This window comes from Callospermophilus lateralis, chromosome 3, assembly GCF_048772815.1.
Source record: "Callospermophilus lateralis isolate mCalLat2 chromosome 3, mCalLat2.hap1, whole genome shotgun sequence".
NCBI lineage: Eukaryota > Metazoa > Chordata > Mammalia > Rodentia > Sciuridae > Callospermophilus > Callospermophilus lateralis.
Genome location: NC_135307.1, coordinates 193993704 through 194020522, shown reverse-complemented (window position 1 = coordinate 194020522; position 26819 = coordinate 193993704). Strand labels below are relative to the sequence as shown.

The 26819-nt window shown below is 58.5% G+C and overlaps 1 protein-coding gene across 3 annotated transcripts in view; it reads left to right on the top strand.

The window, feature by feature from the left end:
- The window catches only part of Slc12a5 (solute carrier family 12 member 5), a 33341-nt gene extending 6726 nt beyond the window's left edge, over positions 1-26615 (top strand). Inside the window, exons 1-26 of one of the 3 annotated variants that reach the window (XM_076849201.2) lie at positions 472-538; positions 6050-6144; positions 6423-6554; positions 7119-7265; positions 8052-8106; positions 8577-8707; positions 11226-11467; positions 12052-12263; positions 13640-13810; positions 14084-14182; positions 14296-14353; positions 16196-16370; positions 17000-17118; positions 17385-17483; positions 18319-18438; positions 18734-18838; positions 19509-19677; positions 21554-21749; positions 22568-22737; positions 23011-23142; positions 23949-24056; positions 25265-25387; positions 25478-25677; positions 25954-25968; positions 26197-26330; positions 26524-26615. In XM_076849201.2, the coding sequence (XP_076705316.1) occupies positions 487-538; positions 6050-6144; positions 6423-6554; positions 7119-7265; positions 8052-8106; positions 8577-8707; positions 11226-11467; positions 12052-12263; positions 13640-13810; positions 14084-14182; positions 14296-14353; positions 16196-16370; positions 17000-17118; positions 17385-17483; positions 18319-18438; positions 18734-18838; positions 19509-19677; positions 21554-21749; positions 22568-22737; positions 23011-23142; positions 23949-24056; positions 25265-25387; positions 25478-25677; positions 25954-25968; positions 26197-26330; positions 26524-26615 (3351 nt within the window). In that variant the 5' untranslated portion in view covers positions 472-486. Of the gene's footprint in view, positions 1-471; positions 539-6049; positions 6145-6422; positions 6555-7118; positions 7266-8051; positions 8107-8576; positions 8708-11225; positions 11468-12051; positions 12264-13639; positions 13811-14083; positions 14183-14295; positions 14354-16195; positions 16371-16999; positions 17119-17384; positions 17484-18318; positions 18439-18733; positions 18839-19508; positions 19678-21553; positions 21750-22567; positions 22738-23010; positions 23143-23948; positions 24057-25264; positions 25388-25477; positions 25678-25953; positions 25969-26196; positions 26331-26523 lie in introns of those variants that run through there. The other 2 variants (XM_076849200.2, XM_076849199.2) reach the window with 2 other exon arrangements.
- The last annotated feature ends 204 nt before the right edge of the window (positions 26616-26819 follow it).

Sequence of the window (26819 nt, the reverse complement as noted above, 5' to 3'; positions counted from 1 at the left end):
CGGGATGGCACCTGCCCACGTGCCGGGCCCCGCCTGCGCTGGAGAGTGGGGGGAGCTGCGGCTGCTCAGGGGAGGAGAGGGCCCGTCCCCCGCCGCAACCCCTTTATCCCACCCGCTCACGCCCCCGTTTTCCTGTAAGGGGGCCAACAGGCGCGCTCTGCCCGCCCCCCACGTCCCCTCTTCTCCCTCCCTACAGCTTCCCCCCCAAAAAACCCCGCCAGTGGCTCACGCCTCCTGCATACGGGATGAGGTGAGCAGCGCCGCTGCTGAGAGGGGGCGCGCGCGGGTGTGAGCGTGTGTCCGTGTGCGAGTGTGTGTGCGCCGGGCGGGCGGGCGGGCGGGCACTGCAGCTCCTTCCTCTGTGGAGCGGAGAGCGAGCGAGCGAGCGAGCGAGAGAGCTAGAGCGAGCCAGAGAGCGGCGAAGGCGGGCAGAGGGGCGCGAGCGAAGCGGCGCAGCCTTCCCCGGCCCGGCGCCGCGCCGCCACCATGCTAAACAACCTGACGGACTGCGAGGACGGCGACGGGGGAGCCAACCCGGGTGAGCAGTGGTCCGGGGGCGGCGGGGGAGGGGGCGGCGAGGAAGGGAGTCAGTGCTGGGTGAGAGGCGGAGCGGGGGCGGCTTCCTTTAGGGAAGAGCTTAGGACTGACCGGGTGGTGGACGCCGGCGGCGGCCTGGAGCTCAGCTCCATTGGAATGCGCTACGCGCTGTCCGAGGTGCTGGAATGCGCCGCGCCCGGGGGCAGAGCTGGGGCCGAAGGGCTGTCGTTACCCGCGGCCTGGGGACAGACTTAGGTTAGCTAAGCCGAGAAGGAGGTGGGAAGGGAATGGAAGAGCCAGAATGGGCTGACATGCAGCTCGACGGGCGGGAAGACTCCTTTCCCCGAGAGGGAACCCTGGCGTCCTGGCGCAGAGCAGGGGCTGGTGGTGCGGGGGGGGGGGGCGCAGTCTGCTGCAGTCTCTTGCTCTGAGACTTCTAGCTGGAAGGTGGGGGGAAAGGTAGCTCTGGGGATTTGGGGGCATAAGACAGCCCCCGTCTGGTCTGCGGCATTCCCTTAAGGGGACACTTGGTGCAATCCGGACCCCCTCCCCCAAGGCTTCCCGAGCTCCGACCTCAGACTGAAGCTATCTTTTCCGTGGATTTTTCAGTTTTACTTTGCGGAATCTCCCTCTCCCTCTCGCTTCCCCATGGGTTCCTGTTCAGGACGGGAAGCAAGATCACCCTCCTTTCTTCCCTTCCCCCCTCCCCTTGGTAACCTGGGGCGACAGTGTGGTTTCCAGGGCGGGGCAGGGGGTAGTCTTTTTAGTTAGCTCTGATAGCTTTCCTAGTGAGGCCTCAGAAATGGGGTCCCAGCAACTGAATCCCAGGCGCCGCGGCGCGGACACTGCGGACGCGCTGCGGTGGGTGCGGAGATGGCTAGGACCAGAGGGGCTCCGAGCAAGTCCTTTTGCTGCTCCCGCTCTCCCCCGGCCCTCCTCCGCGGTTTTCCTGCTCCGAGGTCTTGGGGCCAGCCACCCCCTCGGGCTCGCAGGCCCCCCGCCGCCCCCCAGCGGTCTCAGCCATCCATCACGGCTGTCAGCCGCCCCCACCCCCCACCCTCCAGCGGCGCTGCGTCCCCTGCGCACTAGCGCGCCTCCCGCGCCTGCTGTCTGCGCTCAGCGCCTTCGAACGCTCTCCCCACCCCCTGCATTGCTTGACCCTCTGGGCTGAGACTCCCGTGGACCTCTCTGGGGGTGGACCGAAAGGCCTCAAGAGCTGAAAGAGTGGGGTCTTCCAGACTCTAGCAGCTTCGATTCTGAGGTCCTCCATCCTGGATTCCATTCAGGGCCAAGTGGCCGCAGGGAAGGCTGGGGACACCAGGGTTCCTGATCCTTTGTCTGAGACACCCCTTCCCCATTTTTTCTTGGGGGCTGAGTGGCATACAGGAACCAGAGCTACCAGCTGACCAACTCATCCATCTATCCAGTGACCCTGGGGTCACCTCATTGGGCAACCGCCCCCTCCCCCGCGGGCTTTGGCTGCAGGGAGAGGGGGTTTGGCAAAGTTGAGTCTGCGGCAGCGCGTGGCATGCGGACTCCGTGCTCAGGGAGCAAAGTCAGGGTGGGGGAGACTTCATTTCCATCCGGGATCCCCTTCAGATGCTTCCACTTTGTGACAGGGGCTCAGCTTGCAAGGTAATCTCTTTTCTCCCCCAGGCGTGGGATATGGCTCAGTCCCTCAGCACCCACTTTCTTTACCAAGGCTTCATTGGGCCTCGGGGTTTTCTTGGGAGGCCTAGTAAAGAGGCATCTTTGTGTTTGAAGCAGGAGTGGAACTAGGAACTATATAGTCCTGCCCCTCCCCGTCAGTTTCTACATGCTGTTATAGGTGGCCCATCTAGAGACCATACATGGTCCAGGACCTGGACTAGAGTGGCCAGAACCTGTGTCAGGCCAGGTTCTGGGTCCCAAAGAGAGAAGGCCTCCCAGGGACGCTGGAAAGGTGGTAGGAAGAGCTAAGGACTTTCTGGGCTGGAGGAAAGTGGGTCCAAGAACCCCTGGCAGGTCAGATTCTGGATTCTTGAGGCTGAATGGAAGGAGCTGGCTGCTGACCTCGGGAGGGAGGCGAGAATGGCCCGGATAAGAGGGCTCCTCTGGACTAAAGAAAAATGCAAGGGTATTGTCCTTTCCCGTGGGGTCTACGCCCCCTCGCCCCCAGGCTGGCTGGGGATTCCCCCAGGCCCGGCCCCAGGCCCTGGAGGCTCCCTTGCCCGCTCGCCAGCGTCCTCCCCGGGAGCTCTGGCCGCCGCAGCTTAATTGAAAGCCGATTCGGGCTGAGAGCTCCCAGGGGGCGGGGGCGGGGGCGGGAGGCTGAGCCTCGGTCTGGCCTGCCTCGCGCGCCGCCCGGCGCTCCCCGTCACCCCGACTCTGGCTTGGGGGTCAGGGCGAGTTCCCCAGAGCTGTCCTGCCCCTGCGAGAACTCGGAGCTTACTCCCCACCCCTCAAGCCGCGCGCTGGGCGTTCCGGGGAGGGGACACACCGGCCTGGCTGACAGGCCAGCAGCCTGGCGTCCCGCCCCGGCGGCGGGTGAAACGCGGGACCGGGACTGGGGCTGGCCGAGGCGCCCCCTCCCCTGCCCTCTCCTGCTGGCCGGGATCCGGCCTGGAGTCTGGTCTGCGCTGCGCGCCGCGTTACATAAGCGGCTGCGGGCGCGTGGCCTGCTCGGCTTGGCGCGGCGCTCTTGGCCCGCGCGGTCACCATGGAGACCGGCGCGGGGCCGCCTCATTACGGGGTCTCCGGCCAGCTTGCCCCCTTCCGGTCTTTTCTGGGTCCCTGCTCCCTCCGTACCCCCAGTAAAGGAAGAAGGACTAGGAAGGGGGTGTAAAGGGGCAGATTGGAGGGTCTGTCATGTCTAGGTCCTGGTCCTAAAAGGGACACTTCTGGGGAGGGACCTAGTCTGACCAGAGACAGAGCAACCCCTAAATCTTGAGGCTGAGGGAGGCTGTGGGATGAGAAGCCCCAACTGGCAGGCCCCAGGGGTGCTAATAAGCCTACCTGTGATAGTAGCGCACAGCTAACTTGTGTGGGCACACCCAACCCGCATTATTCCAGTTAATCCCCCTCCACCCATGAATCAAACACTGTGCGTTATCCCTTTGCAAACCGAGCTTAGAGAGTGACTTGCCGAGGTGAAGGCAAAGCCAGTGAGTGACACTGGGGCTGCAACCTGGATCTCCGACTCCAGCCCTTTTCCTGAACCATCAGGAAATTCCTCTCATCCCATGCCCCTCCCTCAGCCTCTCTAGTGCTCACCATGATGCGGTGAGAACAGGAGGCACCTTGTCAGCATTGTAAACACAGGGCCACCTACCTGACTCTTATTTCTCCTGTTCGGTGGCCCCAGACAGCTCTGTTATGACCTGGGGCCATAAAGGGAGACCTGAGGAATTTACCTCCAAAGACTGTTTCCTGAACATCTCTGTTTTTCTCATATGTGAGAAGAAAGAGCTGGTGATGTTCCTCTATTAGGCACCCTGGTCTTGATGAGTGAGTGGAAGTGGAGGCAGGAGACTGGGTGGTGGTGGGCTTCTTTCCTGTGCCTGTTTTTAGTCAGGATGGAAGTGGGTTTAAAAGAGGGCCAGGTAATGCTCTGGAAATGGGCCCTGTATGGACTACTTAGGAAGGTGTCCAGGAGGTCAGGAGAAGGATGCAGAGCGTTTGAACAGATGGGGATGGGAAGAGAGGGATACCAAGAGAGGAGGGGACTCAGATTCAAGGGTACACAGGGCCTCAACTGGGACTTGGGGAGTCTCTCTAGGGTCCAGAGAGATGATGACTGCTGAGACTCAGCCCTGCATCTGGGGAAGACTGGTGACTGGAGGGAAGGTACCTGCAGAGACCTCAGGTCTTTCTGAAGGGACCCCTCTCCTGATGCCAGGGGATTCTCTCCTTGAGTGATCTCATTGAGGCATGGCTCAGCTCTCTGCCTGCGCATCTTTACGCGGGTACTCTGCTCTCCTTTCTCTGGCCCAGCTTCTGTCCTTGGTGTATCTGATCCATATATCCCGATGGCTTCCAGATAGTGCTCCCAATAGTGCTTCACCACAACTAAATTCAGCATCTGCTCCACCCCAAACCCCTTTTCTTGTCTCCCAAATTATTAAGGTAGCACCATCACCCACCCGTTTACCATGGTAGAACCCCAGGCATTATCTTGGATTCTTTTCCTCTCCCGTTTTCCCAATCATCTGACATAGAAATGTGCCAGTAATTCCCGGGTCTGTCCACTGCCTCACGTTGCCCTGGTCTGGGTCATCCTCAGCCCTTGCCTGGATACCAGAAGTCTCTAGTTCCTGTATTCCTCACCTAAAGCCCAGAGTGATGGCTCTGAAACACACTCGCCTGTTTGTGACATTTCTTTGTGTTAAACTCTTCATGATTGCCCACTGTCCTCCAAATTCTTTAAGATCATCTGCTACTTGGTCAAAGGCTCACCCCACATTTACACTCCTAGGCTCATCTTGGCCAGTTCTTATTCTTCAGCCCCCAACACGCCCCTTCCTCCAACTCCAGCAGACCATACTTTGTTGAGCTTCCCTAACCCACTTGGTTCACTCTCACCTCTGGGCCTTTGAACGTGCTGTTCTGCTATTCTCTCTGCCTGGGACACCCTCCCCGCCTCCCTCCCAGTCTAGCTCTTACTCATCCTTCAGTTCTGAGCCGACACGTCACTTCCTCTGGGAAGCCTTCCGTAACCTCCCAGGCTGGGCTGAGTGCCCTCCTGGGTTCCCACACAGCCTGAGCTCCCAATAGTGCTTCACCACAACTAAATTCAGCATCTGCTGGAAATTCCTGATCACTGCTTCATCTCCCTTGGCTTGGTTCCTGAAGGACAAGGACGGCATCTCGTTCTGTGTGTTTACTTCCCCGTGTCGGTACCTGGTGGACATCCGGTTGACTGACAGTGAAAAGGGCAGGGGGAGGTCTGCCCTCCAGGACGTGCAGTACCCTTGGGGCTTCAGGCCGCACTGTTCTCCTTTCTCCCCAGGAAGGAACATGCGTCCACCCCAAAGCACCAGGATGGTCCTGGTTATGATCAAGAAGGAACTCTAAGTGGCATGGGGCACAAACCTGTAATCTTAGCTCCTTGGGAGGCTGAGGCAGGACGACTGCAGGCTTGAAGCCAGCCTAGGCAACAACTTAGTGAGATCCTGCCTCAAAATAGAAAATAAAAGGGCTGAGGCTGTGGCTCAGCAGCAGAGTGCTTTCCTAGCATGTGTGAAGCCCTGGGTTTGATCTCTAGTACCTTAGGAAAAAATGGGGTCTCTGGAGGGTCTTGGGGTACTCTGGTGAATGAAGTAGCCCCCCCCAGAGCAAGGAAGCACTCACACGTCCACCCTCTGCCAGGCCGTGTAACAGGCTCTTTGTCCATTCTACAGAGAAGATAGCATGAGCCCCATTTTTCTAACGTGCAGACCAAGGCTCAGAGAGTCCAAGTGGCCGCACAACTGTATGCCCAGGTGGACGGAGGACAAACAGTTGGTGGCAGACCCCTGACTCTCTGCCTCCTCAGGTGATGGCAACCCCAAGGAAAGCAGCCCCTTCATCAACAGCACCGACACGGAGAGGGGCAAGGAGTATGACGGCAAGAACATGGCCCTGTTTGAGGTGGGCTGCTCGGGCTGGCGGACCCCCGCCGCCGGTCCGTCTCCTCCTTCCTCCTCAGGAAGAGTGCATCCTCTCCACCCCTCCCTTGGGCCGCCTTCCGCCTGGGTCGCCCTCCCCCCGGCTTCACCCTCTCCGCTCTCTGCCCCCCATCCTCCTTCCCTGGGTCCCCGTCACCCCACCCAGGCTCTCCCTGTCCTGAGCCCTCTGCTCCCACCCTCAGCTCCTCCCAGCCCTCCCCTGGGCCTCCAGGCTCCTGACACCGACACCCTTCCTCATAGGAGGAGATGGACACCAGCCCCATGGTGTCCTCCCTGCTCAGTGGCCTGGCCAACTACACCAACCTGCCCCAGGGAAGCAGGGAGCACGAGGAGGCAGAAAACAACGAGGGCGGGAAGAAGAAGCCGGTGCAGGTGGGGCCTGGCGGGAGGCTGGGAGGAGGCGGATAAGGATGGAGGGTGGATGGTAGAGGCTGAGGTGTAGGAGGCAGGGCGCGGGAGGGAGGGCAAGGAGGTGAAGGATGGAGATGGGAGGGAGGAGGGAGGAGGTGGCTCGAAGGACGGATGGTGGGGTGGAGTGGGGGATGGAGGAGAGGAAGGAAAGAGTATGCGAAACCCGAAGGAGGCTGAGCAGGAGGCCCACGCCTGTGATCCCAGCAACTTGGGAGGCTGAGCAGGAGGATGGCAAGTTTCAGGACAGTCTCAGCAACTCAGTGAGACCCTAAGCAACTTAATAAGATCCTGTCTCGAAAAAAAAAAAAAAAAATGAAAAGGGCCGGGAATGCAGTTCAGAGTGGAAAGGTGCTTGCCTTGCACGCGTGAGGCTGAGGGTCTGACCCCCAGCAGCACACCCCCAATCAGAGGAGCAGGATGAGGGCTGGGGAAGGAGAGGGCAGGACCAAGAGTGGGACACAGAGGAGGAGCGGGCGGGTGCTGGTGATGAGGGGGCTCCAGACACTGACGCTGGCTTCCCTGCAGGCCCCGCGCATGGGCACCTTTATGGGTGTGTACCTCCCGTGTCTGCAGAACATCTTTGGCGTCATCCTCTTCCTGAGACTCACTTGGGTGGTGGGCATAGCGGGCATCATGGAGTCCTTCTGCATGGTCTTCATCTGCTGCTCCTGTGTGAGTGACACTGCCCCCTGTGACAGCTGGGGCTTGGCAGAGGCCTGGGAGTGGGAGGCGGGAGGTGGAGGCTCGAGACCTGAGCTTTCTATAGGAGCCACTGCTGGTGGCTTTTGAGAGTAGATTAGGTCTGACTGGCCCTTCCGCAACTCATGGGCTCGTCCCTGATGGCTGTTGACCAGGTTTCACGTGGATCTGCGAGTGTGTTTAATTACACAAGTAATTAAATGCAGATTCATTGATAAAATGATAAGCATAGCAAAGAAATTAGAGTTCACTGATAATCCCACAAAAGTTGATGTTTTGGTAGATTGAGATTATATTTCACAAACAACATCGCAACTGGATTCTTCTCATTCTCTCTAAAAAATCAACTATTCAATGAACGCCAAATTCTTGACACATTTCTGTGTCCTCAAATATAATCTTGAGACAGCTCTGCATGCGACGTACCCGGTGCAGAAGTCATTGCACCTATTTTATAGATGAAGAAACCGAGGCCTGAGAAGCCAAGGGAGCTGTCCCAGGTCACGTGGCTGGTTGGGGGCCAAACTGGGGTTTCCAGAGCCCTCTGGTACTGACGCTCCTGAACGTCCACTCGCATGGTGAATAAGAGTTTTTCTTGAGAAGGACTTGGCACAAAGAGAAGTTGGAACAGGCCCAGGGAGAAGCTCAGCAGAAGAGAACCTGTGGGTTTGGCTGGTGTTTACGGGGTAAACGGCTTGGCTTCCACCCAGGCCACTGCGGCCCCCGGCAGCCGCCACTCTGATAATCTCTCTTCTACAGACGATGCTCACGGCCATCTCCATGAGTGCCATTGCAACCAATGGTGTTGTGCCTGGTATGTGGAGGGGACTCCAGGGAGCGGGAGGGGCTGATGGTCAGAAGGAGGGACGGAACCCTGGGCTTTGGGGATTGTCAGGACCTGAGAGAGGCAATATTGCAGACCAGGGGCCTGTCTGCTTATGGGGTAGGCCAGGAGCAGCCTTTTTGGGAGTGGAAGAGGGAGGCCATTGTTGGGGTTGAATAGGGCAGTGCCAGCCCTCCCCCCTCAGCCTGAGACCCTCCTAGGATGGTGACATCGTAGCTTCTGGGCCATGACCTCCTTACAGGGGTAATTAGCAACATGCTGCTAATTAGTGCTGCAAGATCCACACAGAATGATTGGCTGGATCTCCCCCAGGCCCCTTGCTGGGGGCTGCAGCCTGGCCCAGAGCAACCCTTTCTGCCCTCTGTCACTGAGCCCTCCTTGTCCCCTAGGGCAGCCCAGTGCCCCTGGGCCCTCTTGCTGATACTCGGCTTTCTCTGCAGCTGGTGGCTCCTACTACATGATTTCCAGGTCTCTGGGCCCAGAGTTTGGGGGCGCCGTGGGCCTCTGCTTCTACCTCGGCACCACCTTTGCTGGGGCCATGTACATCCTGGGCACCATCGAGATCCTGCTGGTGAGAGGGGCTGAGGGGGCTGGGGCTGGGGCTGGGGCTCAGGGGTGGAGTGCTCGCTGGCATGAGTGAGGCACTGGGTTCCATCCTCAGCACCACAAACAAAATAAATAAAATAAAGATATTGTGTCCATCTACAGCTAAAAATCTTTCTAAAAAAAGAGGGTCTGAGGAGGCGACCTGGGGTCCCAGGCCGTCAGCCAGGGAACCAGTGCTCCCTGAACTCCGGTCGGCCAGGCTGCTCAGCCAGGCCCAGGGGAATCAGGTGTTCTGTCTTGAAAGCGTTCCCAGCCCAGTTGGGGAGACGAGATACAAAAATTATGCAACACCAACAGCTGTCGTTCATCAGGCCTCCACCGAGCTCTCTGCACCGTTCCAAGTGCTGTGCAGCCATTAGCTTGAATCCTCCCGAGGGTCAAATATTATGACGCCCATTTTACAAGTGAGAAGTTCAGAGAGGTAAGATAGCGTGCCCAAAGTCACTCAGTTTTCAGGAAGGTGACAGAGGTGGGTTGATAAGAGTTAAAATCATAGTAGAATTAACAATAGTGAAGGGGCTGGGGCTGTGGCTCAGCGTAGAGCGCTCGCCTAGCACGTGCGGGGTCCTGGGTTCGATCCTCAGCACCATGTAAAAATAAATAAATAAAATGGAGGTATGGTGTCCAACTACAACTAAATAATAATAATAATAATAATAATAATAATAATGATGATGATAAAAGCAGTGAAGCCACACAATAGCTACCATGTGGTTTCCTCCCACGTGCCAGGGACTGTGTCAAGGACTCTGGGAATGGTCATTCTAAAGGGCCTGTGGCTGCTGAATAACAAGCCCTGGAAAGAGGTCTGTTAGGAGCAGTGGCAAATGGGCAGAAGGCAGGCCCTGGCCGTGTTTGAAGGACAGGGCTGCTAGACCCTCCTCGCCCAGGTGGGTGCCAGTGAGGGTCCCTGGTTTACGGAAGGCAGAGCTGACAGTGCGGACGCCCCGTCCTAGGCAGGCTCCGAGGCTCGCTGCATGTCATTTGATCTTACCCTCGTGACTCGTTCTCGAGCTGGAAGATGACCACTTGACAATGAGGAAAGCAAGTCTCAGAGAGCCTGAGGGACATGGGGAGGACGTGGACCTGTGTCTGGGCTTCCAGAGTCTGTGCTTGCCCCCTGGCCCCACCGCACCGACTCGAAGAGCTATGGCTCAAGGTGCCACAGCTCCGGTTTGGGGGCAGGACAGACAGGAGAAACCAGGGGTGGAGAGGATGCATGGGGACCGGAAGACCCGAGGAGACAAATGGGGAGAGAAGAAGAACAGACGTTTGTGACTTTTAAAAACTGAATATTGTGGCCTGGGGCTATGGCTCAGCGGTAGAGTGCTTGCCTAGCACTGTGAGGCGCTAGGGTTGATCCTCAGCACCACACAAAAAAAGATAAAGTTAAAAAATAAAGGCATCATGTCCATATACAACTAGAACATTTTTTTTAATTGAAGATTTTAAAATGTGTGTTATAATAAATTCTGGGCTGGGGGTGAGGCTCAGTGGTAAAGTGCTTGCCCACCATGTAGGGGGCCCTGGGCTTGGTCCCCAGCGCCACCCCCACTACCCACTACGTAAAACAGGAAAAATATTAAATAAAAAAAGGTTGAAAAAAGGGAAAAATATCATCTAGAGAAAATCATCAGGATCTTTTTGGTGTATTTTCTTCTAGTTTTTGCTTTTCTAAATGATATCGTATTCCATCTTTGTAAATATACCTTCACGCTATAAGCATCTCCCTGAATAACTGGAAACTCTTATAAAGGGAAGATAACTTTGTGAGAATATAAACATACTAATGTTTAGCACAGAAACTTTAGAAAGTGCAGATGTGCAAGAAGAATAAATATTATGCACAATTTAATGATTCAAGGGAAACCGCTGTTAATATTTTGATGTATCTGCAGACACGCTGCAGACATACACATATCTCTGTCTTCACAGATAAATTTACAACAATGAGATCATACAGCATTCTTATTTTAAACCTGATTAAGTCCACCAATATCACACGTGTAGTTTTTTTAGTCAGCCTATATAAACCCATGGTTTGTATGAGGGTGTGTGTGGGTGTGTGGGTGTGTGTGCTCTGGGAGCCGAACCCAGGGCCTTGTGTGCGAGCCGAGCACACGCTGTGCCGCGGGCTGTCGGTGATCCTGTGCCTCCTTTTCTAACAGCCCCGTAGTTTATGTCGGAATGTGATTCATTTGCCCAACCTCTGGTAATGAACACTGATTTCCTTCCACCTTCCGACTGGAAGTACGAAACCACAGGCCGCTCATCATTGTGATTGACGGCTGCGGCCTAGTCCTGCAGGGTGGGCCGCCCTTCCTCGGCCACCCTCGGACCAGGGGTCTTGGCCCCACTCGCTGTGCCGTGGCGGGCGTCACCGGCCCCCACAGCCGTGCCCATGCTTCAGATGACTTCCCTGGGGTGAGCCTCAGCTGGTCCTCTCTGGGTCCCCTGCCTGACCCCTGGCCGGCTTCCCGCAGGCGTACCTCTTCCCGGCCATGGCCATCTTCAAGGCAGAGGATGCCAGCGGAGAGGCGGCGGCCATGCTGAACAACATGCGTGTCTACGGCACCTGCGTGCTCACCTGCATGGCCACTGTGGTGTTTGTGGGCGTCAAGTATGTCAACAAGTTCGCCCTGGTCTTCCTGGGCTGTGTCATCCTGTCCATCCTGGCCATCTATGCCGGGGTCATCAAGTCTGCCTTCGACCCACCCAACTTTCCGTGAGTGCTGCCCAAGGCACGGCCATCCCCTCTGCCTGCCCCTGGTTCAGGCCCCTGCCAAGCCCCCTCTCCCTGCCTTGCAGAAGGGTGTGGGTGGGAGCCACTCTGTCGGAGGAAGGCCTCTCCCTGTCTGGGCTGCTTCCTCAGGGTGGGAACAGTTTCCCTGGTGAGGGTCAGCCGCTGGCTGGTGGGTGGGCTTAGGAAGAAGGGAATGGGGTTGACCTCTGAAGGATCCACACTGCGGTGGGGGGACTTCCCTGGATAGGACAACTCCAAGAACCGGACAGCCTTAGTGTGGACGGCCCCTCCAGGATGGGAAAGGACGCAGAACAGAGGGGCCCGCCTCAGGTCTCTGAACGGGGCGCCCTCCCTGCCTGGAGACTGCTGTCCACGGTGCTGAAATGAGAATCGCTTGAGGAGCTTCGGAAAAAACCAAACCCAACCAAACCCCCCAAACACAGTGCACAGGCTCCATGTAAATGAGACCAGATCCCCCTGGTGCGGGCCCTGGGTCCCCTGGGGTTCCGTTGTGAAGCCAGGGTGAGGCCTTGTCCCCCATCTTCCTAGCTTGTTCCTCTCCCTAGGATCTGCCTCCTGGGGAACCGCACGCTGTCGCGCCATGGCTTTGATGTCTGTGCCAAGCTGGCCTGGGAAGGAAATGAGACGGTGACCACGCGGCTCTGGGGCCTGTTCTGCTCCTCACGTTTTCTCAACGCTACCTGTGATGAGTACTTCACCCGAAACAATGTCACGGAGATCCAGGGCATTCCTGGTGCTGCCAGCGGCCTCATCAAAGGTCTGGGGAGGGAAGAGGGCTGTGTCCAGGGAGCACTGCGGGGATTGTAGGTTACGCGGTCAGATGAAGAGGCCCTCCTTGGGATTCAGTTAAATTCAATCAGCTTTAATTGAGCACCTACTCTGGGCCTAGCCTCATGGAGGGGTGGGGATGCAAAGGAGCCAAGAATCTCAGCAGTAGAAGGAAAGAAAGTCACCACTTTAACAGATTTACCTGCCAAGTGCCTAACTCTGTGCTAAGTACTAGTAACACAAAATAAATAAGTCACAGTCCTTGTCCCCAAGGAGTTAGTGACAGAGAGATACATTAGCAAGTAAATTCCATTACACGTAGCTGTGTATTCGGTGAATGGAGAACTCTCAGGGGAGGGAGGCTTCAGGTGTATCAGGTGACAAGATGAGATTCTTATACCCACCTTAGGCAGGTTTTGAAGGACAAATGTGAGCCTGGAGTTCTATCAGGGCATAAGGGAATCTCAAACCGAGGAACAGCTGCTTAGTGCTCGCAGACACAGACGGGCATAGTGTGTCCTCCCAACCACAAGTCATCTGGCATGACTGGGGCGTACAGTGCAAAGGAAAGAGGGCAAGAGGTGGCGCTGGAGAGGCTGGCATGGGCCAGCTGTGGCCGCCTTGGAAGCCGGAGAGGTTGGGCTGTGTCTGAAGGCAGTGGGGTCCACGAGGAGGTACACTGAACCCCCAGAGATGACATTCCTTCTGAGCCAGAGGAGGAGTGACGGCAAAATGGGACAGGGTCCTTCACAGGGTGCTCTTGCCACCCACCAGGTATCTGGCCTGTCTGGAGATATTGCTTGGTTGTTAAAACTGGGGGTGCGACCGGAAGTTAGTGGGTAGAGGCGAGGGTGCGGCTAACATCCTGCTGGCTGTGGGTAGCCCTCCACGGCAAAGAGTCACCTGGCCGACATGTCACTTGGGCCAGGCTGAGGAACCTGGAATGAAGACAAGGGCATCTGAGAAACGCTGAGGAGGGGATGGGCAGAGGTTGGCCATGTTTTGAGGTGGGGGGGGAGGGGAGCGGTGGAGGGCAAGGCCAAGGTAGTGGTGTCTTTCTGAGATAAGAGGCGGGAATGGCGTGGGGGCAGTGACGAGGTCGACCTGGGACCTATGGAGTCAGTCTGAGTCAGTCTTGTGTGTCTTCCCCACTAGATGGGGCTGTCCGAGGGCAGGGACTGGGTCCTATTCATCTGTGCAGTCTGTGCCCGTGGCCTAGCAGCAGGCAGGACAGAGGAGATGCTGGTGGAAATAAAACGCAGCCCAGACCAGGGAGCAAGACGTGGTGGTCCCGCCCCACCTCCTGGCCCCAGAAACCTGGTCTCCTGACCCCTGGACTCCCCTGAGCATCCCCTCTCCCCACAGAGAACCTGTGGAGCTCCTACCTCACCAAGGGGGTGATTGTGGAGAAGCGTGGGATGCCCTCGGTGGGCCTGGCGGATGGCACCCCCGTCGACATGGACCACCCCTACGTCTTCAGTGATATGACCTCCTACTTCACCCTGCTGGTCGGCATCTACTTCCCGTCAGTCACAGGTGAAGGGAGCTCTGGAGGACGCGCCTGCCTGGGAGGGACAAGCAGGACAGGGTCAGAGGGGGCTCCTCAGGATTCTTAGTCTGACGACCCCGTCACGTAAGCAGAGCCACCATTCAGTCCTGAGTGGACGACGAGGCGTGAAGGCCAGACCTCACCGAGTCGTCTTGCCGGGGCCGGGCCCCGGGTTCCCAACTGCGAGTTGGGTCCTTTCTTCCTGGTCAGTCTGGTCTCCTGTGTCCCTGGCGCTTGTCTGAGGTATTCTCCTTCTGCAGGGATCATGGCGGGCTCCAACCGCTCTGGGGACCTTCGGGATGCCCAGAAGTCCATCCCCACGGGCACCATCCTGGCCATCGCCACCACCTCTGCAGTCTGTATCCTGCCTTGCTGGACGGGGACCACGGGGGGGTGGTGCTGGGGGAGGCAGCTGGTCCAGGGTGGGGTGTGGGCTCCTCCACTCTGCGGCTCTCCTTCACCCTCTGTGTAGACATTAGCTCCGTCGTCCTGTTTGGGGCCTGCATCGAGGGGGTCGTCCTGAGGGACAAGTAAGTGAGGGGATCAGTCGGACCTGTCTGGGCGAGGGTGGGCGCAGGAGGCTGGATTCTGGAAACTCACCGTTCAGTGAGGGGAAGGACTGGTTGTTCCCCACTGACCTTCTTGTCATATTTGTCTTTCTCATGGCCGTTCAGGAAGCTTGGATGTTAAGTCATTTCCTTTAGGACAATGATGGTCTCGCTCTCTCTCTCTCTCTCTTTTTTTTTTTTTTTAAGAAACAAGCCTATTCGCTCATTAATCACCTAATATTTATATATCTGTGGGCAGGTCCGTGTCCGGGGTTCTTGGGTGAGCACAGATAAAGAGCTCACAGTTTTGTCCTAGGAGGCTCTTTGGGGTGGTAGCCAACTTGTAAGCAACTTCAAGTGCCCAGCGGTCAGACTGGCCTGAAAGAGAGCCCAGGGGCTACGGGAATGTGCGGGGGGCGGGGGGGCTGCCATCCAGTCCTCAGGGATTTGGGGCTGCAAATGGATCAAGCGCTGTCCAGTCCTCTCCAACCACAGAGCACATGCAGCCCTCTCCCCGTCATCCTTCCCTCTGCGATACAGCTTACCCAGGACTCCGCTGCATTAGGTATTAGAAGTGATCTAGAAATGTTTTAGAATATTCGGGAGAATGTGCATAGGTCATGTGCAAACCCCGTGTCGTTTTATGTAAGAGACGTGAGCATCTCGGAGTTTGGTATCCTGGATACTGAGGGGGTTGTGTCTCATTCACCCTCCCCACGTCCACTGTTGAGTACAGATTCATTAGGTGGCTAGGAGGGGGAAGGACCTGCCAGCAGCGGGGACATGGGACGGCATGAGCAGGGGAGGGGGAGGAATGGCTTGCGTGTGTGCGTACCTGTGGCTGTGGTGGTTCCATGTCCCTGGGGCACTACGAGGGGGAGGGAGGAGGTCCTACCACAGAGTCACTTTCCCCCAGCATCTGGCCTCTCGAAGGTCATGCAATGGGGGCCCCGGAGCTGGAGACGGGCGGGAGCCAGGATCAAAGCCTGACTTTCATACCAGGAAACTGAAGCTTTCTTTACTTTTTTTTTTTTTTTTTTTTTTTAAATGGAGGAAACCTTGAAAATGTTAAGCAGGGGAGTGACCTGGTCAAGTGGGCAATTTGCACATATCACACCAATTAGCTTCAGGTCAGCTTGACCTCCGTCTATCTCACTTAATCAGGGACCTCCCCCAGGACTGCAGGATTCCAGCAGATCTCCCCTACAGAGCTTCACCCAGGGTCTTGGAGTCCTTCAACAATGCGCCCCCCCTTTTGAGTTGGGGTCTCTCTGTTGCCCAGGCTGGTCTTGAATTCCTGGGCTCTTGAGTTCCAGTGATTCCCGTGCCTTAACCTCCAGAGTACCTGGGTCTGAAGGCGCCACCACCACACCCAGCCTGCCCTTCTATTTTAAGATTTTTGTCTTTGATTCTTACATCATCACCTCATGATGCAGCCAGAAACCCATTTTTCACATGGAGGCCCTGAGATCCTAGCAAGCTGAGAGACTTTCTCAGGATGACAGAGTACTGACAACCCCCAATTTGCTAGTGCTCTGTGCACCATAGTGAGCATTTTACATATGGATTCTTTCACCCATTATATGGAATAGGCTCATGATTGTTCCCATTGCTGAGGAAACTGAGGCTCAGAGAGGCGAAGTGATCTGCTCAAGGTCACACAGGGCAGGAGCTGCCCAGGGTATTTAGGAGTTGCCTTTTCTCTGTCGCCTGCAGAGCCTAATGCGTTGGTCAGCCCCGCGGTTGGCATGGGAGACCCCAGCCTGGAAATCCAGGTGGCATTGCTCACTCGTTGTCGTCTGTTCCCCTACTGCTTTATTCCAGGTTTGGTGAAGCTGTGAATGGAAACCTGGTGGTGGGCACACTGGCCTGGCCATCTCCCTGGGTCATTGTCATCGGCTCCTTCTTCTCCACCTGTGGGGCTGGGCTTCAGAGCCTCACGGGGGCCCCACGCCTGTTACAGGCCATCTCCCGGGACGGCATAGTGCCCTTCCTGCAGGTCAGTGTGGGCAGGAGAGCAGCCCCACCCAGTAGGTCAGCCAGCCAGGCCCCTGCCTGGGGGCTGCCGAGGAGACTGCGTAGCCTCTGGGGCCACCCTGGGCTGCTCCTGGGTCCTGCTTGACACTGCATTAAGAGGAATGGGTGGATCTCATTTGGGATTTGGATTGTGGTCAGTGCTATCATTTTGAGAATTTTCTGCTCTCAGGGGAAAATAAATGGCCCTCCCCTGGCTCCATTTGTTGGTCGAGGACTGAGAAGCAGAAAAATGGCAAGAAAAGGCGGGGGTGGGGAGCTCTCCAGGGTGCTTAAAAAACAGTATGGAGCACATATCATGGTCACTTGCTGGCCTCCCGTCAGCTCCTCTCCCATCTGCCCATCTGACTGGAGCTTCCTTTCCCATCAGGGGTCATTGGAACTTCATGGCACTAGGGTGTCAATGTCAGGGTGGGCAAGACCTGGCAAAATCTCCCGTTCCCTCGGGTGCCCCAGAGGGTGAAAAATGCAGCCTCCTCTCCCACGGCTCATGTCTGTAGGATTCCCGCCTCTCCTCCTGTTTTCTAAGACTGGAGGACAGAGACCAGAAGACCGCCCGGTCTCAGTCCCCCGAGATGGTCGGTCTGTCCCCAGGTCTTTGGCCATGGCAAAGCCAACGGAGAGCCGACGTGGGCACTGCTGCTGACGGCCTGCATCTGCGAGATCGGCATCCTCATCGCCTCCCTCGACGAGGTGGCCCCCATCCTGTCCATGTGCGTGCCTCTCCCTGGGTCCTCCCGCCGTGGCCCAGGAACACACCTGAGCACTTTAGTCACCCGGGGACTTCCTGTCAGTCATGGAAGCCCGTCCTTTGTTATACAGAGATCCACCCCATAATATCAGAGTGTGTTAGAAGGGGATTTGGCCTTGGGACCCCTTTGGTGCCCGGTGGTCTCTCCCCTGCTCCGCTCCCTCATGTCTCCATTTCTGTTTCTGCTCCCTGTGCGTCCGTCTGTCTGTCCGGGGCTCTGTGCGCTAGGTTCTTCCTGATGTGCTACATGTTCGTGAACCTGGCCTGTGCCGTGCAGACGCTGCTGAGGACGCCCAACTGGAGGCCGCGCTTTCGATACTACCACTGGTGGGTGCCCTGTCCACCAGCCCCGCCCCACCCATTTCTTACCTCCACCCAACCCCAAAGGCCGGGTCCTTCAGGTCTAAGGACCCCAAACCTGAATGCGACGTCCGTTGTCCCCCCTCCCGTGGCCCAGCTAGTGGGAGGCCGATCCTGGAGAGGCATGAAGCGTAGTCAGCAGCAGCCTCAGCATCACCCTGCGCAGTCCAGGGTGCTCAGCTTCTTAATGACGTGGCGCGGGGTCAGGTGCAGCTGATGCAAATCCAAAATGTGACTCTGGCTGTGAGCTCCCTGCTGAGGACGTGGCGGTCTGAACCCGTCCCCTGCTGTAAGAGGGGCTTGCTCACTGCTCCTCTCCTGGGCTCTGGAGAGCGGTCCTGCCCAGTGGAGGGGGACCCCCCTTCCAGGAGCCCGCAGTTCCTCTTATTCTCTTACTTTATGGCTTTTCATGCTCACAGTAGGACCGCAGGGATGACCCTGTTCACTCTAGAAAGAGGACACTGAGTTCAAACAAGGCCACCGGGAAGACTGTGGCATCATGGGGCTTGTACCGGGGCTGCCACCTCCACTCCCTTGTTCCCCTTTGCTGGTGGCCTCTTCAGGGACCCCATCTCAGAGCCCATGTAGCTGGGGCTGTCCAGCCTGGGCTCGGGTGACTCTGGAGTTGACGAGGACATGGGTGGTGCCTGTCTGTGGCTGCTTCTCCATCCAGACGGCCTCGCATCTCCAGGGTGCTCCTGGTGACAACTAGTGAGCTCCCAGACCTGGCCGCAGTCACCCAGGTCTGGTCAGGCCCTGCTCCACGGACTCTCACTGTCTACCGGTCTCTCTCCATGTGCAGGACCCTCTCCTTCCTGGGCATGAGCCTCTGCCTGGCCCTCATGTTCATCTGCTCCTGGTATTACGCGCTGGTGGCCATGCTCATTGCGGGGCTCATCTACAAGTACATCGAGTACCGCGGGTGAGCGGGAGGCCCGCAGCGGCGGTGGGGGCTGGACGGTGGGGGATGGGTGAGGAGGGGGGGGCTGGAGTGGAGGGCGCAGTGATGGGGTGGGACTGGGAGACGGGAGACGGGTGGAGGCTTTGAGAAATGGGTGGTGACAGCAGTGTTTCCTGGTGGCTGGGTGACAGAGCCCGCCCTTCCTGAGCCTGGGAGAGGAGAGAGGGATGCGCGCTGGGGTAGCCAGTTCTGTGTGCATGGTCTTCGATGCCATTTCCGGGATTTCTGGCCTCACGTGGTCCCCTCCTGCCCCCAGGGCAGAGAAGGAATGGGGCGATGGGATCCGGGGCCTGTCCCTCAGCGCCGCTCGCTATGCCCTCTTGCGCCTGGAGGAAGGGCCCCCGCACACCAAGAACTGGAGGTCAGTGCGAGGGGCGCCTGGTGAGGTGCTGGGGGGGCAGGAAGGGAGCAGGGCCGACTCTCCCCACTCACCTTGTTTTCTCCGTGGCCTCCTCTGATCACTCGGTTTGCTCTCCACGTGCCGCCCAGCTTGGGCCTCCTGACCACGTGTTCAGCTGTTGGTTCAAAAAATTGGTGAACGCGCGGCCGGGCCTCCCAGTCTCTGGGATGTAGCGAGCTCACGCTTCTGCAGGGAAGGCCATGGAGACAGGTGGGATCGCTCTCTCACTTAGGGAACACGGAGCTCTCTGGACTCTGGACTAGTGACAGTCCCTCCTTTTCATTCACATGAGGTCAGGGGTCAGAGAGGTCCTGGGGTCACAGAAGGCAAAACCCAACCAGAGCCTCCCCGAGCCTCTCGGCCCAGCTGCCCTCTGCCTAGCTACTCTGCAGGCCCAGACCCTGGCTCACCCCCAGGCCCCTCTGCCAAGAGTGAGGATGGCGAGCTGGGCGGTGGGTGGAGGCATGGACATTGGGGAGATGGTTGGAGAAATGGATGGCTGACTGTTCAGAGGGACAGGTGATGGGCACAGGCGGGTGGGGACTGAGGAGACGGTAAGGGAACTGGTGATGGGCGTGCCGTGGGTGGCTGGGGAGCGGGCACGGGGGTCATGTGACTGTCCCCTCGGCAGGCCTCAGCTGCTGGTGCTGGTGCGCGTGGACCAGGACCAGAACGTGGTGCACCCCCAGCTGCTCTCCCTGACCTCCCAGCTCAAGGCAGGGAAGGGCCTGACCATCGTGGGCTCAGTCCTCGAGGGCACCTTTCTGGACAACCACCCCCAGGCCCAGCGGGCAGAGGAGGTGAGTGGGGTGCTCAGGAAGACAGCGTTTGCCCCTCATCCTGAAACCTCTGGGATCAAGTGGCTTTTCCCATCTTCTTCCTTAGAAGAGGAGCCTGAGGGCCCAGGTAGCCAGTCCCTTAGAAGTCAACCCACTGAACCAAAGCCCATCCGAAACAGAAGGGCCCGTGTTGTGGATAAGGAAACTGAGGCATAGATAGGCCAGGTCCCCCGTCTAAGGACAGAAAAAGAGATTCAAATTCGGATACTTGACTCCTACCTCAGACATTTTCCTGCCAAACTACAGACATTCCAAACTGTCTTCACATTTGTGGACCATTTTCATCCCCACTCTGCACGAACTCGGCATGTGTCGTACTTATCTCCGGCCCAGGAAGAAGCTGAGGCCCAGAGAGGGAAAGCGGCTTGGTGAAAGTCACACAGATGCTGTCAGGACTAGAAATGGGTCCATGGCTCCTCCTCATGTGTTCGTCTCCATCTACTGGCCCATGTCCTCAGAGCAGTGTCCAGTGTGGGCCGGGGCCACTGTGTGCGCATGAGGTGCAGGACGAGCCGGGTGGAGCCTGGTGGGCAGTTGGGGACCCAAAGGAAGAACCTTCGGCCCATGATGGCGCCATTCTCCCCAGGCCGTGGCTGCACTGGAGGAAGGAAAGCGCTCCAGGAAGGGGGGCAGGCAGGACACCCCTAATGCCTTGTGACAGTTCTGTTTCCGCCTCACTGAGCCGTTCACACCAATCTGTCAGGGCCAGGGCTGGAGGCTTCAGCTGGCCGATCCAGCGCAACGTGCAGCGGCTGAGGCGAGCTGTGTGCTGAGCACCAGGCCGGGCGCGGGCGGGTCAGCTGTCTAGGAGCACGTGGCCGCCCTCGAGAGGCCAGGGCCGGGAGATGGGACGTCCAGCAGGCCTCAGACCCTCGGCGGTCCGTGAGGGCTGTTGGGAGGGAGAACAGCGGAGGGAGACAGGGCCAGGGTCCCAGCACGCCAGGCAGGGCCCAGCCCCTCTCGCTGCATGGCACGAAGTGCTCCCTGCCCCCAGATGAGGTGGCTGTCGGCCCCCTGACAGGTAGGAGTGGAGGTTAGATGGTCCGCGAGGCCATGGCCAGGGGTGGCGGAGGTGGAAATCACCCTCTGTTGACCCAGGACAGCCGCTGGTGGGGTAGGCTCTGCAGGGAGGCTGTGCCAACAACATGCCCACGTGGGCATGAGCTGTGTCCTTGAGCCAGTCTTAGTCTCGTCAAGCCTCAGTTTCCTCACTGACAAGATGGGGGTGAGAAGAGCTTTCCCGCATGACGCCCATCAGCTGTGCAGTACGCTGCGTTACAAAAGGGCCCTGCCAGGCGGTGCCCTGGCTCACGCCTGTGATCCCAGCAACACAGGAGCCTGAGACAGGAGGATTGCAAGTTTGAGGCCAATCTCAGCAACTTAGCGAGGCCCTAAGCAACTTAGTGAGACTCTGGAAATAAAGAATAAAAAGGGCTGGGGTGTGGCTCAGTGGTAAAGCCCCTGGGCTCAACCCCCAATATCCCCCCAATTCTTAAAACAGATCGTGCCCCCATCCGAGAGTTTGATCTCAGTCTGGGTGGAGGGAGGCATCTGAAGAAGGTGGCACTCAGTAGGGAGGGCAGGCTGTGATGTCCAGCAGGGGCAGGGGATGTGTTGGGCGGTGGGGGGTATCGGGCGGGTGGTGGGAAGTCTGGGCAAATTGTGACTCATCTGCAGGAATGGGGTTCGTAGGTGGCAGGAGGGAGGCACGGTTCTGACATGCTCAGGGCTGAGGTTCAGCAGGACAGGGACGTATGGAGAGGGGGACGGAGCCAGGGGGCTGCAGGGGCCTCAGCCAGGGCCAGGAAGGTCTGAGGCTGGTCCCCCCAACCCCCAGTCTATCCGGCGCCTGATGGAGGCCGAGAAGGTGAAAGGCTTCTGCCAGGTGGTCATCTCCTCCAACCTGCGAGACGGCGTGTCCCACCTGATTCAGTCGGGGGGCCTCGGGGGCCTGCAGCACAACACGGTGCTCGTGGGCTGGCCCCGCAACTGGAGGCAGAAGGAGGACCATCAGACGTGGCGGAACTTCATCGGTAACCCTGCAGGCGGCTGGGCCGGGCAGGGGTGGGTTCTGCTTCTGTGGCCCGAGGAGTTTCCCAGGCCCAGCACAAGTGTGTTCTCGGCATCCGCAGATGACGCGCCAAGGCTGGCCACGTGCCAGCACTGCTATGTGCTGGGGACTCAGATGTGAATGAGACCGTCCTGGCTCCTTCATGGCCCTCAAGGCCTGAGGGAAAGACAGGGCAGAGCAGGGGGAAGAGCTACAGCTTCGAAGTCACAGTGGCCGAGGTCTGCGTCTCAACTCTAGTCCTTCCTAGCTGTGTGATAGTGCCTAAGTGACTCACCTTCTCTGAGCATCTGACTCCTTGGTGATAGTTGGAAATAGCCATATGATAACTAACATTTGTAGAATACATTCTGTGCCAGACAAGTGGAGGCTTTCTCTAATCCCATCAGGGTCCTCTGAGCACTAGGCATTTTTCTCTCTCTTTTATTGGTGAGACTTGGGCACAGAGAGATTAAGGAATTTGCCTCAGGTCACACAGTTTAACAACAACCCCAGAGGCTGTACATACTCAGCTCCAAGTGGCTCTGTCTCCCTTAAGGATTCAGGGAGCCGGGTGTGGTGGGTTCTTGATCATCAGAAAGGGCACGTGGTGTCACTGTGATCTGACAGGTGGGACGGCTGAAGTCCAGAGAGGTTGGGGGACTTCCTCAGATCCAAACAGAACGTGGGGAGGCCGGGTGGATGCTGGTTCGGGGAAGGTGCTGGGTGCCAGGAGCCCCCTGGCTGCTATTAGACCTGGGGGCCACAGTCACGTTTCCCGTTTCCTTCCTTGGGCTCCATCAGAACTGGTCCGGGAAACCACAGCTGGCCATCTGGCCCTGCTGGTCACCAAGAACGTGTCCATGTTCCCTGGGAACCCCGAGCGCTTCTCCGAGGGCAGCATCGACGTCTGGTGGATCGTGCACGACGGCGGCATGCTCATGCTGCTGCCCTTCCTGCTGCGCCACCACAAGGTCAGTGCGCGTGCGCATGCGCGTGGGCACCTCCGCGGGCGGGCGGCCTCCACATCTGGCCTCCCCTGTGGACTCCCGGGGAGGGGCTCTGCTCCCTGCTTCAGGCTGGAGGTGAGCGCGTTGCTGTAAAGGACAGCAGTGACGTTTTCACCGGGAGCCTCGGAGCTGGGATGGAGACTGCAGCATTGGCCCCCCAGGCCCACGCGTGTGTGCGAGGAGGGATGGGAAGGTTGGGGACACATCCCCGCTGGACCTCTCTGGGTCCCCTTGCAGGTCTGGCGGAAGTGCAAGATGCGAATCTTCACTGTGGCCCAGATGGACGACAACAGCATCCAGATGAAGAAGGACCTGACCACGTTTCTGTACCATTTGCGCATCACCGCGGAGGTGGAGGTGGTGGAGATGGTGAGTCCCGGAGCTCCTGGAAGTTCTGGAGGCGCCCGGGCCTCTCCCTTGGCCCCAGCGCCGTCCGGGGCCACCAGCACCCACAGCACATGATGCCGGCTTCGCCCTCTGCCCACCTCTTAGCCTCGCGCATTTATCCTGGTGTCCGCCCTCCTTCCACCTCCACCCGCGCCCCTTTGTAACAACAGGCTGATCGTGCGCTCCCTCTGGCAGGACTCGCTCCTGCGTTTCATGTTCAGTCATTCTCCAGCAACCACGAGATGGATGTGATTATCAGGATTTCCTTTTTACAGATTAGAACATCGAGGCACAGAAAGGTTAAGTAATTTCTCCCACAACCCACAGTAAATGGCAGAGCCAGGATTCAAACCCAGGCAGGCTGGCTTTAGAGCCTGTGTTCCTGTGGTGACACCACCCAGCCTCTTGTTCATCCATCCTCGCAGTGACTTTCTGCGCCTGTCCCCCTTGTGTCCCCTGGTTTACCCACATGGCCGCTGGCGCACTCACCTGCTCCTGCTGCGCTCATTCCTGTGTGTCCACTCACCCTTCATTCTTTTCCACGGCCTCTTCACTCACCAGGTCACTCATTGATCAACTCATTCATTAGCTCATCATTCACACGCCTGGTGCTGAGCTGCCCATGTCCAGGTTGCTGCCCTCTGTGCTCCAGCCCTGCCTCCCGCTGTCCCAGGCCTGGGCAGGGACGCTCTGGGCCTCCCTCCCTGGGTCTCCCTCCCTGGGCCTTGCAGCTTCCCCGGGCGCAGGCTTCCCCCTGCCCTTCTCACTGCACCTGCCCCTGCCCACAGCATGAGAGCGACATCTCCGCCTACACCTACGAGAAGACCCTGGTAATGGAGCAGCGCTCCCAGATCCTCAAGCAGATGCACCTGACCAAGAACGAGCGCGAGCGGGAGGTGAGCCTGCTTCAGGTCTGGGTCTGCCCAGGCACATTGCTGCCTTCACCCTACCACCCTTACTCCCCCCACCCCGCGGCACGGGCTCCTGGGCAGGGCAGCGGAGGACACACTGCCACCCCCAGCCACAGGGCAGAGGAGCCTTGGCATGCAGCGTGGATTGTCCTCTGCATGTGACTTTGGGGGCCCAAGGGAGAATAATGGATGCTCAGTAGGTACAGTGATGAGTCCTCAGGGGTGTGGGCTGCCAGGGTGGGAGACAAGGGTTCATGTGATAGACTCTCAGAAAGTGGGTGGCAGGTGGCTGTTCACAGATGTAGCGATGGGCGTGGTCCATCTTCCCAGGGCTACGGGTGATGGGTCTCCCATGGAGTGTGCCTGTGAGACCTCCCAGGTGTGGATCACTGGTCCCAGGACTGCGGATGAAAGGCCCTCCCCAGGGAGTGGAGTCCTTAGGGTCATGAGTGATAATACCCAGGACTGGGGACAAACTCCTGGAGGTGGTGCTAGGTTGCTTGGGGAATGGGGGCAGATCTTATAGGGGAGGGTGACAGAACCATGGGTTATGAGTCTCCCAGGTGTGGTTGATACATTTCTCAGAATGGGGCTGATGGCCAGGCACATGGTGCCCGACTGTAATTCCAGCAACGTGAGAGGCTGAGGCAGGAGGATTGCAAGTTTGAGGCCAGTTTCCACAACTTAGCAAGGCCCTAAGCTGCTCAGTGAGACCCTGTCTCAAAATAAACAATAAAAAGGGCTGGGGATGTGCTCAGTGGTGAAGTTGTCCCTGGGTTTAATCCCCAGTACCCCTTCCCCCCAGAGAGACTGTGGTTGATGGATCCTCAGGGAAATGAGTAACGGGTACCCCTTTATCAGATAAGGAGGAACCTCCAAGGATGGGGGTGTTACCCAGGGGTGGCAGTAAAAATGGTAAGAAATGGCATTTGCTCATACCAGCCAGAACTGACGTGGGCCACAGTGCGTGGTAGAGCCTAGCTGTGGCAGTGCTGCACTTTGGTCGTGGGATGGCAGGAGGTCCCGGCTCTGGAGGAGTGGCCAGTCAGTGTGCAGCCCTCCCAGACGGGAAGTCCTGCGCTGTTTGAACTGCTGGTTGGTTCCTGGCTGAATGTTGGCACCGGTGGTAGCTCTTGGCAGGGCATGAGTGGTGACTCCCAGCAGAGCTGGCACCAACTTGTGTCACTCCCTAGATTCAGAGTATCACAGATGAGTCTCGAGGCTCCATCCGGAGAAAGAATCCAGCCAACACTCGGCTTCGCCTCAACGTCCCGGAAGAGACGGCTGGTGACAGCGAGGAGAAGCCCGAGGAGGAGGTGGGCAGCGGCAGTGGTCTGGCCTCAGCCAGTGGGAGCAGGACCTTTGGCTGCCAAAGGAGTCACCTCCTGGCCTTTCCTTCACCCCAGGTGCAGCTGATCCACGACCAGAGTGCTCCCAGCTGCCCCAGCAGCTCCCCGTCCCCAGGGGAGGAGCCTGAGGGGGAGGGCGAGACAGACCCCGAGAAGGTGCATCTCACCTGGACCAAGGACAAGTCCGTGGCAGAGAAGAATAAGGGCCCCAGTCCCGTCTCCTCGGAGGGCATCAAGGACTTCTTCAGCATGAAGCCGTATGGGCTGGGGCCCAGGGCTTGGGTGGGGTGCGCCTGGGTCCTGCTCAGCACGGCAGAGAACAAGCAGGGGTCCTGTCTGAAGCCCCAGAGGCCGCTCCTTTCCCACCTGAGAACTCACAGGGTTTGGCCTGATGCTGAGGGGGACTTCCAGGTTCAGGAAATGGGGAGGTGAAGGATGCGGGGCCGAGAGCGCAGGTGATGGCATCTCAGGACCCGGCCTCCTCGTCCTCTGACACCTTTCCCTCTTTCTCTCCTTGCTTCTGTTTCCTGAAGGGAGTGGGAGAACTTGTAAGTGCTTCAGCATGTTCCATGTTACCTCCCGCCGGCCAGGTCTCCCCTCTCCTTGCTCCCTCGTGACCCCCAGGGGTGCCCCTGGCCTCCGGAGTCTCTAATTGCTCAGTCGGAGAGGCCTGGGGTGGGTGTCCCGGGCCTGCAAGGGCCAGCGCCAGCAGCGCGGTCTGCCGGGAGGGCACCGAGTCCTCCCGGGGCTCACGCTCTGCTCCCCTTGCTCCGCAGGAACCAGTCCAACGTGCGGCGCATGCACACGGCCGTGCGGCTCAACGAGGTCATCGTGAAGAAATCCCGGGACGCCAAGCTCGTTTTGCTCAACATGCCCGGGCCTCCCCGCAACCGCAACGGAGACGAAAACTGTATCCTGGGCTGAAGATGGCGGGGGTGGGCGGGGAGGTGACCTCCGGGAACCTGGTCCTAGTCCCGGGATGAAAGGTCCGAGCCGGTCCTGCTTCAGGATCAGCACCTCGGACAGGGACGCAGGAGCGCGAGGTGAGGCCCCTGCTCTGCCGGGAGGGGAGGGGCGAGTCTTTCTCCTTGACCGGCTCTCAGACATGGAGTTCCTCGAGGTCCTCACCGAACACCTGGATCGGGTGATGCTGGTCCGCGGCGGCGGCCGCGAGGTCATCACCATCTACTCCTGAGGGCCAGGACCTGCCACCCGGGCCCCAGCGCGCCAGGCCGCGGCCCCGGAGCCCTCGCCGCGCCCCCCGCCGCTGTCACCGTTTACACACACCCTGTGCCCGTGCCCTGGCCCCTTTCCCCGCTGCCTGAAGCCTGGAGGCCACGCCCGTCGGGGCTGACTCGGAGAGGGCGCCCGAGCGCCCTGTCGTCCCGGCTGCGCTGCC